This window comes from Pavona decussata, unplaced genomic scaffold (assembly GCF_977016875.1).
Source record: "Pavona decussata unplaced genomic scaffold, jaPavDecu1.1 SCAFFOLD_184, whole genome shotgun sequence".
NCBI classification, from domain to species: Eukaryota; Metazoa; Cnidaria; class Anthozoa; order Scleractinia; family Agariciidae; genus Pavona; species Pavona decussata.
In genome coordinates this window covers 485,573-500,000 of record NW_028145593.1, presented here as the reverse complement: position 1 = coordinate 500,000, position 14,428 = coordinate 485,573, and the positions used below count along the sequence as shown (strand labels likewise).

Here is a 14,428-nt window from a genome sequence, read left to right as displayed (position 1 = left end):
GTCAGCAAAATGTTTTATTAATATTATTGATCTTGTGTCAATTGTGCGAGTTTGTAATAATCAACACGTTCCAGATGATGGATCCAAAATAATGTAATCCCTATATCTTCAGAAAATGCTGTTGCATCGAAAGAAACAGCTCAAAGCATTGCTGTGTACTAAGTTTAAATTATACACGGCTTCGACAATGTGGGAGTCATAGACGGATGGAATCCGCCTTTCCCAGACGGAGATTTAAAAAAAGCGCTTGGTCTGACCACGCTTACCGTTGGGGACGAAGCTCAAAAAATGGTATGCGTCGGCGCCCCAAGTCTCTTCTTCTTGTTTTCGCAGAGAACATTATCCTTCTTACACCATCTGAATGCCATTATTTACAACATCGAGTATACATTAAAAGCTTTATGTTTTGATTTACACTTTAATTTGTGTTTTTGTCTTTCCGGCTACCAAACAATATCGAGATGAAAACTTATACACGAAGTACATAGTTACCTTTCTCAGCTGAATTCTGTACAGGAAGGACCAACGTTACAATACTCCTGAGCCTGAATGTCTCGGACGAGCCAACCTATCCAGATGAATTTCATATGCTTACCAGTATTGTGAACCACAAAGAGAGTTGAAAGCACAGAAATTGCCCGTAAATTGTGGTTCTAGGAAAGCAATGAATAGAGGCTGTCTTCCATTTCAATAGTAAAACGTGCTTCTTGTGTACCGTGTATATAATTAAAATTTGCATTTTATAGAAGCTCTACGATATTTTTATCACGCTGGAGTGATTAGGTCAACAGTGTTAGCTTTAAGGCTTGACTTACAGACATAAATAAAAAAGAACTCAATTTTTTTCATCCTCATCATATGCATCATTATTATATTATTATTTTTATCACTTCTATTATTATCACTGTTATTATCTGCTCTTTAGAACTATGGATTCCAACATCATGTGCTGCCATGTAGAATTCAAGGAAGACGCTGCTTGCGACTATGTACACAACGACAACTTCGCCAACTGTGACAGCATGTTTCGAAACCCTGGTCCCAAAAAGTGCATTTGGATTCTTGGAATTGTATCCACAATTGGTGCTTTCCTCGTCATCGTTTGGCGAATACGCGTTAAGGATAAGAACGTCGTGCAATCAATCATGCTGATGCACGTGGCGGCGGCTGATGGTCTGATGGGCATTTACCTTTTAACCATTGGGATAATGGATGCGGTTTGGTCCGGTGTCTACTATTTGCATGATTTCGAGTGGCGAACTGGTTTGCCTTGCCAAATAGTAGGAGGAATTTCGGTGTTGTCTAGTGAGGTTTCCATCATGATTCTGTCACTCCTTTCACTGGACAGGGTAAAACACATTGTATATCCACGCAGATTTAAGGTGCTGACTCGAAAGAAGACCCATGGATTTTGCTTTCTGATCTGGGCTGTTGGTGCTGTGATTGCTTTCCTTCCTGCGTGCGGCATCCGATATTTCTATGATCCAGAGTCCGGCATTTATTTCTACGGTAAATCGGTAGTTTGTTTGCCAATTCAGCTCACCCCTGAATTCATATCGGGTTGGGAATATTCAGCTGGCATATTTGTAGGTCTAAACCTGGTTTTTGTGGTCTTTATCATCATTGCATACGCCATGATATTTTTTAAGACCTGGTCCTCCAAATGGCGCCTCACCCATCAAGGGACAAGAAGAGAGAGAGCACATAGAGCACAGACCGCCGATACTCAGAGGGAGACATCACTGGCCAAACGGATTGTGTTTATTGTCATGACAGACGTTGCCTGCTGGGCGCCCATTATAGCACTTGGAATGAGATCAGCGATAGATGACTCGTTCAGTCCAATAGGGGATATCGCTGTTTGGATTGCTGTTTTCGCGCTCCCTATCAACTCGGCAATAAATCCATACCTCTACACCTTCTCAACTCCAAAGGTATATAATAATAATAATAATAATAATAATAATAATAATAATAATAATAATAATAATAATAATGATAATAATAATAATAATAATAATAATAATAATAATAATAATAATAATAATAGTAGTAGTAGTAGTACTAGTTCTTGATCTTTTAGTATATTAGATAGTTTAGAAATATTGCACCTTACTCAGATTTCGTCGTATATTACAATATTTATGTAAAATTTCTCTTGTGGGCAATAAGGTTTCCACGATATAGCAACACAAATTTTAATAACAAATTCAAATCATATTTGCGCTCATGATGTAGTGGGTTTTGGCCGAGTCGTATATCCCCCTTGTTCTCCTTGATTGCCTCCTGCACAGGTCTTCTTGTTTCGATGATTTAGACTTTTCTGCATTCGAGAGGGATATACGACTCGATCGTTAATTTCATCATGCGGTTATTCCGGGAAATAATATACATGCAAAAAAATCAGTACACTAATTGACTGAGAACACCTCAATTAATCCCAATCAGTACAGAAAGTTTAAATTAAATTGATTGACAGGAAAGTCACCAAAGCGCAACAAAACAAAATGGCGGATCGGACAGGTTAAGAGAAAGTAGCAACGTTTTAATTCAGAGCTTAAACGAGAATGCTAAGAACAAAAACACACAACAAAGCACAGATAACCAGCTCAAAGTTTGGAAGTATTGGGCTTCTCAAAATGGTCATCACGAAAGTATTGAAAAGTACGAACCAGAGGCCCTGTACAAAATTCTGGAGGAGTTTTACGCAACAGTTGGTGAGAAATACGGACAAGATAACGAGCGTGATAACCTTCGTGTAATGGTTACTGCTACTGACCAATATGTAACAGAGAAATTAAAGAGTACAAACACTCTCTTCGCGCGAGAGAGTTTAAAAGCTCTAGGCAAGTTCTTGAGGGAAAAGCCCGCTTACTGCGCCAACAAGGCAAAGGCAAGCGGCCGAACAAGGCGAGAAGTCTGACAACAAGCGAGGAAAACGAGCTGTGGGAAAAAAAGAAGCTAGGAAAGGGAACTCTCTAAGACCTTCTCCAAACAGTTTGGTAGCTTCTCACCCAATATTTCGGTCTCCGAGGTCGACAGGAACACCGCAGTATGACGGTTAAAGGTTTCTCCTTATGAAAACAATACAGAGAACGTCAAATTCATCAAGAACCCGAAAAAAACACACCAGTCCGGACTTTTCTCAAAGGCCAGAAGCTTCCTTTCAAAAATGTTTGCAACTGGAGATGACGGATGTCTCGTTGCAACTTTCAGCGTTTCTGTGGCGTCGTCTTCCCGAAATAAGGACAACCAGTCCAGTTTTCTGTCTTGTGTGCTAAATCCGTCCTCGGAAGCCGAACGGAGTGAACACGATCGACGACATGATGAGGTCCGTCATAAGAGGAATGACCCTGGAAGGTTCTTGGAGGACCTTTTCCAACCACAGAGCCAGAAAAAAGCAGGCCTGGAGCGAGGTAGTGGTAACGGACCACAGAAACTAGAAGTCACTGGATGACTATGACGAAGGAGTTGAAAGAGAACAGCGACAGCTCTCGCTCACCATCAGCTGAAAACATCAACAGCCAGTTAGCTCAAGGAACAGCTTCACTTCCGTTAATAGTAGCACCAGCAGCTCCAGCAATATGTTTAACCAGACCAGGCCAGACCCTCCATGTGGAGGCAACTTCATCGCGTTTGCGATTAAGATGCCAAGTTTAAATCTCTGGCCAGAATGATTAGCGCCAGTGTTTCATGAAAAAAATAATTTCCACCAATGTCAAGTCACACATGGGAAACACAGCAGCTCCTGAAAGCCACGGCCAGCCTCACCGCCTCTCGAGGACAGCATTTCTAGCTGATTCAAATTTCAAAAATCTTCACTTTTTGAAAATATTGATCGATTTCGCCCCAATTAGAATCGACAACAAACATTTAACGAGTTGACCTATTTAATTAAACACGTTTTGACGGCTTGTCACACCGCTCTCCTCTTCTTTTTGGTCTGTGTGTTTCCACAAGTGCTAGCATGTCAATCAAGGTTGTCATTTTTCAATCAATAACGTTGATGTAGGCTGGACCAGTGAGCCATGATATGAAATAAACACGACAAGAGGAAAACAGAGTCAAATTTTTGCATGTATATTATTAACAATTAATCACACGATTTGTCTCGTGCAATTTGGGATCAATCATCGCTCGTAAAAGACTACAAATTGCACCCGGCCTACGGGCACGTGCAATTTGGTAAGCCTTTGAAAAATTTACTCATGCTGATTTATCCCAAGTTGCACTTGAATTCATGTGATTACCTATACGAAGTGACTTACCTTTAATGGAACGGAAAAATTCAAAGCCAATTTATTCTATTTCCCATTTAGTGGCAATTTAAACAAATACGAAAGAATAAATAGTCATAAAACGTTCATCGTCGATTGTTGTTGTTGTAGATCATCTGTGTATTGATGTACATCCATCCATCCAGTTTTTGTTAATATTCAAAATATCGATGTACCGATTTTATGTAAAACAAATTTTAATAGTTTGTCTATTTTAATTTGATGATATGCAGTATGACAATAAAAGATTATGTCTATCTGTCTATCTATCTATCTATCTATCTATCTATCTATCTATCTATCTATCTATCTATCTATCCATCCATCCTTCCATCCATCCATCCATCCATCCATCCATCCATCCATCCATCCATCCATCCATCCATCAATCCATCCGTCTCTAGGATGGTGAACATTTTACCTACTTTAAGACAGTGGCATTATTATGGTCTTTATCTGATGCAAAACAAATGAAGTTTACAAAGAAAGCCATTTGAAACAAATTGATTTCTACCCCAGGCACAAAGAACCATTGAAAACAAATTGCGAAAGCTTTGGAACCATGTCCGAGGAATTTCCACCTGCTGTGATGAGGAAGGTATAAAGTTTTCGTTTAACTTGTATCGATAGTTAGTGGAATAGAGCAAATAATGACAAACTGTTTTGATTTTAAGTTCCACACGCTACAGTGTTGTCCTTTAAAAAGTGCGATAAAGATTGTCATTTCTTGGCTTAACTGAAATTGAACTATAATTTGCATCTTTGTCGCGCTTAGTTTTCTATTCGCTCTCTAAGCCACAAAGCTCTCCCCCGTATGAGGTGTGCCTTTAGCTAAAATTACGTTTGTTTGCTGCTTGCAATAGAAGAAGAAGACGAAGAAGAAGAAGAGGGTAGTGAGGAAGACGACGGTGATGAAGGTGACACTTAATTTTTTTTTGGCATTTCTTTGCAAAAGTATACTACTTTTGATGATACTTACTTGATGCCTCACTAAAAATTGATCAGTTATACCTCTCTGGGTCAATTTTGGTTAGGTTAACATTCCTATTTGTAGATTTTTTTATTTATTTTTATCGTTTTTAGTCAATCAGTTTCACTCCTATTACTACTTGCACATATTTCAATAGATGAAGAAGACCAGGAAATGATAGAGATGCATGTTTTGGCTCATCCACCTGCCGAGCAAGGTACATTACATTTAATTTGTTTTGTATTCCAATTAAACCCAAATCATAGAAAGGCAAGCGATTTTGATCAAAATATTATCTTTTTCTGGCCAGAAAATTGTTTAAATTGAACAATAATGATGATAAAGGCGCTGATATGATGTATGTTACCTTTGCGTTACCAAGCATTACAGTCAAAGATATATGGTCTCTTAAAGGCTATTTTTTGTACACTGCTTTTGTGCACTGTTTACGATCGTCAAGTAATTACCACGTAAATCGAACACCGGGGAGAAACCAAATTGTCCCTTAAAACGTAACAGAATATTTTCCAGTGATGTTCATTTTGAAAAAAAAAGTAAAAACACTAAACATTTAAACGTTTTGCTAGAAGATTGTACTTTTTTGTTGATTTCAGATCAAGAGATAGCTGAAGCATCATCAGATTCAGGTAAATATAAAATGATCTCCCTTCTCTCTTATGAGGATTATTTAACATCCTGCTGATTCAAAAACAATGAAAGTATGACGTACGGTACATGATTGTACAATAACATGTAGGTATGAAGCCAAATCGACTGATCAGTAATAAGCAAATAAATTAAAAAAAGACGTCTGTCAATTGGTAGCTGAATATTATTGGAAGAACCAATCATTTAACAATCTGCAGTCACTATGCTCCTGTACTTGTTTCGTCGGTGAAATTAAGATCAACAGTCACCTTGTATTTGATAACAGTAGTAAATGATCATGATAATCTTTCCTTATGCAGATTATGAGATGGAGGAGCCAGTGGTGTCAATCGTACAGGGTACGTAGATAACTTTATCTCTCATATTACGTTAATATTACCGTTATTCTAAAGAGGCGGTCCATTGAGAGAGTAGATCTAAAACCTTACAAATTACACGACAATTGTGGTTTCTCTAGTGTAAACTAACTTGATGTAGCATTGTTTTATTTTTTTTTCTAACAAAACGATTTTCCAAGAAAAAGTGTTGTGGAGACTGACGGGGAGCGATTATCGAAAATGTAAAATTTAAAAATTATTACTCAGCCAAAAATCCCTGAATGAAAAGCCACTCTGCTGCGGATATGCCACTGAAATTCCCACTTATTTCTTTTTGTTCATTTTTGTCATTCCTGTTTAAGGCAAGTACTCTACTCTTAGTTTACGTGCACAACGCAAGAACAACATTCCAGAGTTAACGACTGCCTACTTTACCACAATGATGTGCATAGATAAAATAATTTAACTTTCTTTTTATCAAGCTACCGCCCATCCGTATCCCAAACGACTTGCCAAGGGCGAGAGTGGGGCTCAGCTAGGAAAGCATGACACAAAAAAACGTATTTTACTGTAGTTAGCTAGAGCACCTTCCTACTGTACGTGTTGACATCTGGGAATGTTTTAACTGATGGAGGTGCACTACATCAATTATAAGCTCAATTATTCCTTTAGGACACTTTGGTAATTTCTTCTGTATCATGGAATACTGAATGTGCCCCACAAGACGTTTTATAAATTGGGATACGTCGTTTTTATCTTGCTCGGAGAATGGGCCCTGAGGACGTAACAAACATATGTTAAAGATTGGCATTGACCTTAGTTTAGTATGCATTACTTAATTACTGTGGCAGTTGTTTGAAAAAAACTTTAACTTATTACAGTGTATAAAGTTGCTTGTGATGAGGAGACAGCAGAAACTAAACTTGCACCACTAGCAGAAGAAGAAGTGGATTTGGGGGAAATCGAAATTGTCACGACGCATGGTAAGGTGACAGAGGCAGCCGTTGCAGTGAATAAAGTTGCTTGTGATAAGGAGACACCAGAAGCTAAACTTGCACCACTGGCAAAAGAGGAAGAAGTGGATTTGGAGGAAACCATAATGGTCACGACTCATGATAAGGTGACAGAGGCAGCCGTTGCAGTGAATGAAGTTGTTTGTGATAAGGAGACACCAGAAGCTAAACTTGCACCACTGGCAAAAGAGGAAGAAGTGGATTTGGAGGAAACCATAATGGTCACGACACATGATAAGGTGACAGAGGCAGCCGTTGCAGTGAATGAAGTTGTTTGTGATAAGGAGACACCAGAAGCTAAACTTGCACCACTGGCAAAAGAGGAAGAAGTGGATTTGGAGGAAACCACAATGGTCACGACTAATGATAAGGTGACAGACGTAGCATCTGCAGTGAATAAAGTTGCCTGTGATGAGGAAACACCAGAACCTAAACTCGCACCACTGGCAGAAGAAGAAGAAGTGGATTTGGAGGAAACCACAATGGCCACGACTCATGATAAGGTGACAGAGGTAGCATCTGCACTGAATAAAGTTGCCTGTGATGAGGAAACACCAGAACCTAAACTTGCACCACTGGCAGAAGAAGAAGAAGTGGATTTGGAGGAAACCACAATGATCACGATACATGATAAGGTGACAGAGGCAGCAGCTGCAGTGAATAAAGTTGCTTGTGATGAGGAGACAGCAGAAACTAAACTTGCACCACTAGCAGAAGAAGAAGTGGATTTGGAGGAAATCACAATTGTCACGACGCATGGTAAGGTGACAGAGGCAGCCGTTGCAGTGGATAAAGTTGCTTGTGATAAGGAGACACCAGAAGCTAAACTTGCACCACTGGCAAAAGAGGAAGAAGTGGATTTGGAGGAAACCACAATGGTCACGACTCATGATAAGGTGACAGAGGCAGCCGTTGCAGTGAATGAAGTTGCTTGTGATAAGGAGACACCAGAAGCCAAACTTGCACCACTGGCAAAAGAGGAAGAAGTGGATTTGGAGGAAACCACAATGGTCACGACTAATGATAAGGTGACAGAGGTAGCATCTGCAGTGAATAAAGTTGCCTGTGATGAGGAAACACCAGAACCTAAACTCGCACCACTGGCAGAAGAAGAAGAAGTGGATTTGGAGGAAACCACAATGGCCACGACTCATGATAAGGTGACAGAGATAGCATCTGCACTGAATAAAGTTGCCTGTGATGAGGAAACACCAGAACCTAAACTTGCACCACTGGCAGAAGAAGAAGAAGTGGATTTGGAGGAAACCACAATGATCACGATACATGATAAGGTGACAGAGGCAGCAGCTGCAGTGAATAAAGTTGCTTGTGATGAAGAGACAACAGAAGCTCAACTTGCACCACCGGCAGAAGAAGAAGTGGATTTGGAGGAAACCTCAATGTTAACGACGCATGGTAGGGTGACAGAGGCAGCAGCTACCGAGAATAAAGTTTCTTGTGATGAGGAGACAACAGAAGCTAAACTTGTACCACTGGCAGAGGAAGAAGAAGTGGATTTGGAGGAAACCACAATGGTCACGACGAATGTAAAACTGACAGAGGCAGCAGATTCTAAATTGGTGACAGGGGCAGATGCGGAATTGGCAGGTGAAGCGGGTGCCGGAGTACCGAAAGGAGTGGATACTCAGGTGATGGGAACACAAGATGCTGATGTATTAGAAGGCGTTCGGGCGCAAACGGCCGAGACAACAGAAGCTGAAGTGTTTTCATCGGCAGAAGAAAAGGTGACATCCGTTGCACATGCTGAGCTACCAGAAACTACAGGTGCTTTAATGGGGAAAATGGATAAAGTGGTGGGAAGAGAAAAGACGAAACTTAATGTGGCGAATGCGGCAAAAGGTGAAGTGGTGAAAGAAACGGAAGCTGTGTTCTCAGAAGCTGCAAAAGTTGAAGTGGAACAGGCATTGTTTGGTCAACTGAAAGAAAGAGGATACACTGAAGTGGGGGAAGAAGAAAAATCTGAAATGATGAGAGCAGCACATGTGAAATTGGCGAAACCAGCAGATGATGAAGTCGTTGAGGCAGCAGATGCTGTATTGGTCAAAAAATTACATCCCGACGTGACGAAAGTTCTGAAAGAGGTAACAGAAAAAGAATTGGCAGTAGCAGGACAAGATCATTTGGCTGAAACGGGAGATGCTGATCTGGGTAAAACAGAGGACACTAAAGTGACGACAGCGGAAGACGTTGAAAATGCAGATGCTAAAAAAGCAAGAGTAGCTGAAACTGACGTGGGACAAGAAGAAGAAACTGGAGTTGCAGAAGCAGCATTTAAAGGTGTTATGGAGGCAGGAGATCATAAATTGTCAAAAGCATCAGGAACGGAAGAAACAGGTACTACGGAGACTGAGGCAACAGATGATGAATTGGTGGATGACCTAGAGGATGAGCTGTTAGTGCCTGCAGAATACGAAGTGACAGAGACATCGCTTGCAGAATTTGGGAAGGTACGAGATGCTGAAGGTGGAGCGGAAGCTAGAGCTGATGCGGTGCAGGGAGCAGAAGCTGAGAAGGCTGACGTCGTAGCGACAAAGGAAGCAGATAAAGAAGTAACGGAGAGAGTTGGTGGTGAAGTTTCAGGACCAGTAACTGCTGACGAGCTGATAACAACAGATTTTAAAAATACAGAAGCAGTGGATGCTGAAATTATGGAAGTAGCCAAAGCTAAGGACTTTGAAGCCTTCGAAGCAGAAACCAAGGAAGGAGCGGCAACTGAATTGTTTGAAGCAGCAGATGCTGAAACAACAGAGGCAATGAAAACTAATATGGTGGAAGCATCTGATAAAGAAGTGTCTGAGGCGGAAACTATTGAGTTAGTGGCGAGAGAAGATGGTGCTGAGACGACGGAAGCGCTGGAAGCTGAGATGGTGAAAGTAGCAAGAACTGACAAGACAGAAGAAAAAGATGAAGAAACACCGAAATATCAAATGCTGGAGGCAGAAGACCAAGCAGAAGCTACTGACGTGGTAGAAGCATCAGACGCTGAAGTTGTTGTGGAAGCAGTTTTTGAGGTGCGGAACGAAACCGATGTTGCAATAGCGAAAGTAGCTAATGCTGAAAGAGCCGAACCGCTGGAAGATGAACTGAAGAAAGTAGCAGAGGCAAAAGCGGAAGGTGAAGAAGCAGCAGGTGCTGAGGAAACGGAAGAGGTGGAATCATCAGATTCTGGAGTAGCTGAGGCAGCAGGTATTGAGACCGAAAAAGAAACAGATGCTGAAGTAGAGAACGCAACGCGTACTGAAGCGTCGAAAGCACTACAAGCTGAAGGATTAAAACCAGGCAATGCTGAAGTGAAAGATGCAGATGAAGCGCTAGAAGCAGCACAACCTGAGATGGAGAAAACAGGAGATGCTAAAGGCGGAATCAGCATTAGTTAACTACTAAGCTAATCAAAAAATCTCTCTCTAAGAATTAACTACTATAATAACATATCTTAGGCTTTTGCTTTTTCCTAAAAAGGGTTATATAATCACGACCTATTGTTATACTAAATATTTTGTAGGAGACAAAGATACATTGAATCCAATCGGTAGTATGTGATATAGCACGTGGTTTCATATAAGGCAACGCTGTTAATCTTCAAATTAATTATAGGCAATAACATAAACGGAAAAAAATTGAGTTATTTCATTAGTGAAGTAATGGATTCTGATCGCTTACCAAACACTGTCTCTCTCTTCTTATAATTAACTAGTAAAATAGATTTCGCATTTGCTTTTTCGTAAAAGAGATTATATAATCACTAACTTTGACAGTGTTTATTTGACAGTCGTAAGGTGGCAGGTATAATAACTCTTATATCGACTGTAACACACTGATTGTGATTATAAGCTTTTGTAGGGGACCAATATGTATTACGTGCAATTACTACAAGATAAGATAGTCAATGGTTTCATATAAGGCAACGCAGTTATTTAATCTACATATTAATGATAGGTAATAACATAAAATGAGAGACAAACGCAGTTTTTGGAATAGAAGACGTGTTGATCCTTATAGCACAGCACGAAACTCTCTCTCTCTCTCTCTCTCTCTTAGAATTAACTAATTACATATATTTTGCATTTGCTTTTTTCTTAAAAGGATTTTTTAATTTCTCACTTTGACGGTGCTTATATGAGAGTCATAAGATGGCAGGTATAGACTCTTATATGGACTGTGATACACGGCGATTGAGCTCAAAGAATCTTTTGTAGAAGACCAAGATGTATTCCATGCAATCCCTAAGACTAAACATAGCACTTGGTTTCATAAAAGGCAACGCTGTTAATAGTCATATTAATTATGGGTAATAAAATACACGAGAGAGAAAAGAGGTATCTTATAGGTGACATAATGAATTCTGATTCCTTACGGCCAAAAACTGTCTCTCTCTTTTTAGAACTAACTAAAAACAATATTCGCATTTGCTTTTTTCGTAAAAGGGATTATATTATCACTAACTTTGACAGTGTTTATTTGACAGTCGCAAGGTGGCAGGTATAATAACTCTTATATCGACTGTAACACACTGACGGTGATTATAATCTTTTGTAGGTGACCGATATGTATTACGTGCAATTACTACGAGATAAGATAGTTAATGGTATCATATAAGGCAACGCTGTTAATCTACAAAATAATGATAAGTAATAAAATAAATGAGACACAAACGCAGTTTTTAGAATAGAAGACGTGTTGATCCTTAAAATAAATAGAGACAAACGCAGTTTTTGGAAGAGAAGACGTGTTGATTCTTATAGCTCGGCAACTCTCTCTCTCTGTCTAAGAATCAACTAGATACATATATTTTGCATTTTACTTTCGTAAAAGGATTTTATAATCTCTTACCTTTACGGTTGGTTATATGAGAGTCGTAAGATGGCAGGTAAAGACTCTTATATGGACTATGATACACCGATTGAGATTATAAATCTTTTGTAGAAGACCAAGATGTATTGCATGCAATCAAATAGGATATAATATAGCACTTAGTTTCATAAAACGCAACGCTGTTAATCATCAAATTAATTATAGGTAATAAAGTAAACGAGAGAGAAACGGAGTATTTAATCAATGACGTAATGAATTCTGATTGCTTACCAATAACTGTCTCTCTCTCTGCTAAGAATTAACTGGAAAAATTTAATTTGCATTGGCTTTTTTCGTAAAAGAGATTATATAATCACTAACTTTGGCAGTGTTTATTTGACAGTAATAACTCTTATGTGGACTGTAATACTACACTGATTGTGATTACAATCTTTTGTAGGGGACCAATATGTATTACATGTAATCACTACAAAATAAAATAGTTAATGGTTTCATATAAGGCAACGCTGTTTATTTACAAATTAATTATAGGTAATAAAATTAATAAGAGGGAAACACAGTTTTTGGAATAGATGACGCGTTGAATCCTGATAGTTCGGCAGAAAATCTCTTTCTTAGAATTAATTAGCTACATATATTTTGCATTTGCTTTTTTCGTAAAAGGATCTTATAATCTCTTACCTTTACGGTTGGTTATATGAGAGTCATAAGATGGCAGGTATAGACTCTTATATGGACTGTGATACACCAATTGAGATTATTAATCTTTTGTAGAAGACCAAGATGTATTGCATGCATTCACTAAGATATAATATAGCACTTGGTTTCATATAAGGCAACGCTGTTAATCATCAAATTAATATATAGACAATAAGTTAAATGAGAGAGAAAACACTATTGCATCGGCGACGTGTTTAATTTTAATTTATTATCAAAAACTGTTCCAATCTTAGAATTAACTAGTAAGGTATATTTTGCATTTGCTTTTTTCGTAAACGAGATTATTTTATCACTAACTTTGACAGTGTCTATTTGACAGTCGCAAGGTGGCAGGTATAATAACTATTACATGGACTGTAATACACTGATTGTGATTATAATCTTTTGTAGGAGACCAAGGTTCCTTGCATTCAGTAAACTATAAAATAATGAATGATTTCATGTAACGCTACGCTGTTTAAAATAAAATAAACGAGAGAGAACCAGAATTTGTCTGCTTGGTATCATATTATATTTAAGAAAAAGTAGGGACAAAAACGGTCCGTTTGTGTATTTTCTTTTCATTTCCGGGAAATTCAAAGCCGCACGAAACAGAAAAAGTAAAAACAAATGCGTTTTGAAAAGTTACTTTTCCTATATAAGATTGAGTTTCACTGATCATGACAACATTGAAAACGACGAAGAATTCGAACACTCGCCAAGTGAGTTTTATTTTCCTGGAGAAGACTTCGATGAGACGAGCAAGACAAGCCGTATAAGCGAGAGCAGGGAAGAAATTGAAGTTTTTATTAAACAACCAGAAAAGTGCCAACACTACAAAGAAGACTACGAGTGACATGAACACTAGTTTCTCGCTCCATGAAAGCAATTGGCATGAGTGAAAATGCCGAAAGCTTACCTGCGTCCGAACTTGACCACCTCTTGGGCAAGTTTTTCATGAATATCTGCAAGAAAAACGGAGAAGAATAAGAACGAGATACCATGTATGGTTTTCAACGCAGGTCGCTTGTTCATGAACACGGTAAAGGTAACAAACCGTAAGCTGCCACGGCACTCGTAGACGATGAAGAAGATGCTCTCTTTAAAACGGGAGAATTTGGTCATTCAAATCCAGTTTCGCTAAAGCGAACATTTTGGTGGCTCTTGTCTCTTCACTTCGGTGACCACGTATGGAAAATCTCTTAAAAACCATACCTATTGTTGTCGAATTTGATCCCCTGCCCTTGATATGTAAAAGTATTCGGAATCCGTCCATTTCGACACCAGAGTCTGAGTGGAATGTTATATGACTGCATGGTCTCCAAATATATGAAGTTGGTTTGAAACAATTCCTATAGTGTTCGAATTTGATCTTTTATGCTCGATGTGGAAAAGTATCCGAAATCCTTTCATTTCTTCAGAATAGTCTGAATGGAATGTCATATGTCAATTTGATCCGCTGTCCTTGATATGGAACAGTTTCTTTATAAGAGTCTGAGTGGAATGTCATGAGTGTAAAGTCTTCAGTCACTTCAACCTCCTTCGCAGTCTCAATTTCTTACCGCAGTTCTTTCCAAACGACAGCTTTGTATCATTAAAATAATCAAGTAGTCATACCTGCAAGGAAACATATATGTGCTTTGTTTGAGG

The 14,428-nt window shown here is 39.0% G+C and overlaps 1 protein-coding gene across 1 annotated transcript in view; it reads left to right on the top strand.

Annotated features, from left to right (window-relative positions):
• LOC146462800 (uncharacterized) overlaps positions 1-13,281 on the top strand; it is a 274,708-nt gene extending 261,427 nt beyond the window's left edge. Inside the window, exons 46-52 of the mRNA XM_085085070.1 lie at positions 926-1,934; positions 4,797-4,875; positions 5,141-5,194; positions 5,405-5,464; positions 5,862-5,894; positions 6,216-6,254; positions 7,115-13,281. Coding sequence (XP_084941196.1) covers positions 926-1,934; positions 4,797-4,875; positions 5,141-5,194; positions 5,405-5,464; positions 5,862-5,894; positions 6,216-6,254; positions 7,115-10,644 — 4,804 coding nt within the window. The 3' untranslated portion in view covers positions 10,645-13,281. The remainder of the gene's footprint in view (positions 1-925; positions 1,935-4,796; positions 4,876-5,140; positions 5,195-5,404; positions 5,465-5,861; positions 5,895-6,215; positions 6,255-7,114) is intronic.
• Positions 13,282-14,428: the final 1,147 nt, after the last annotated feature.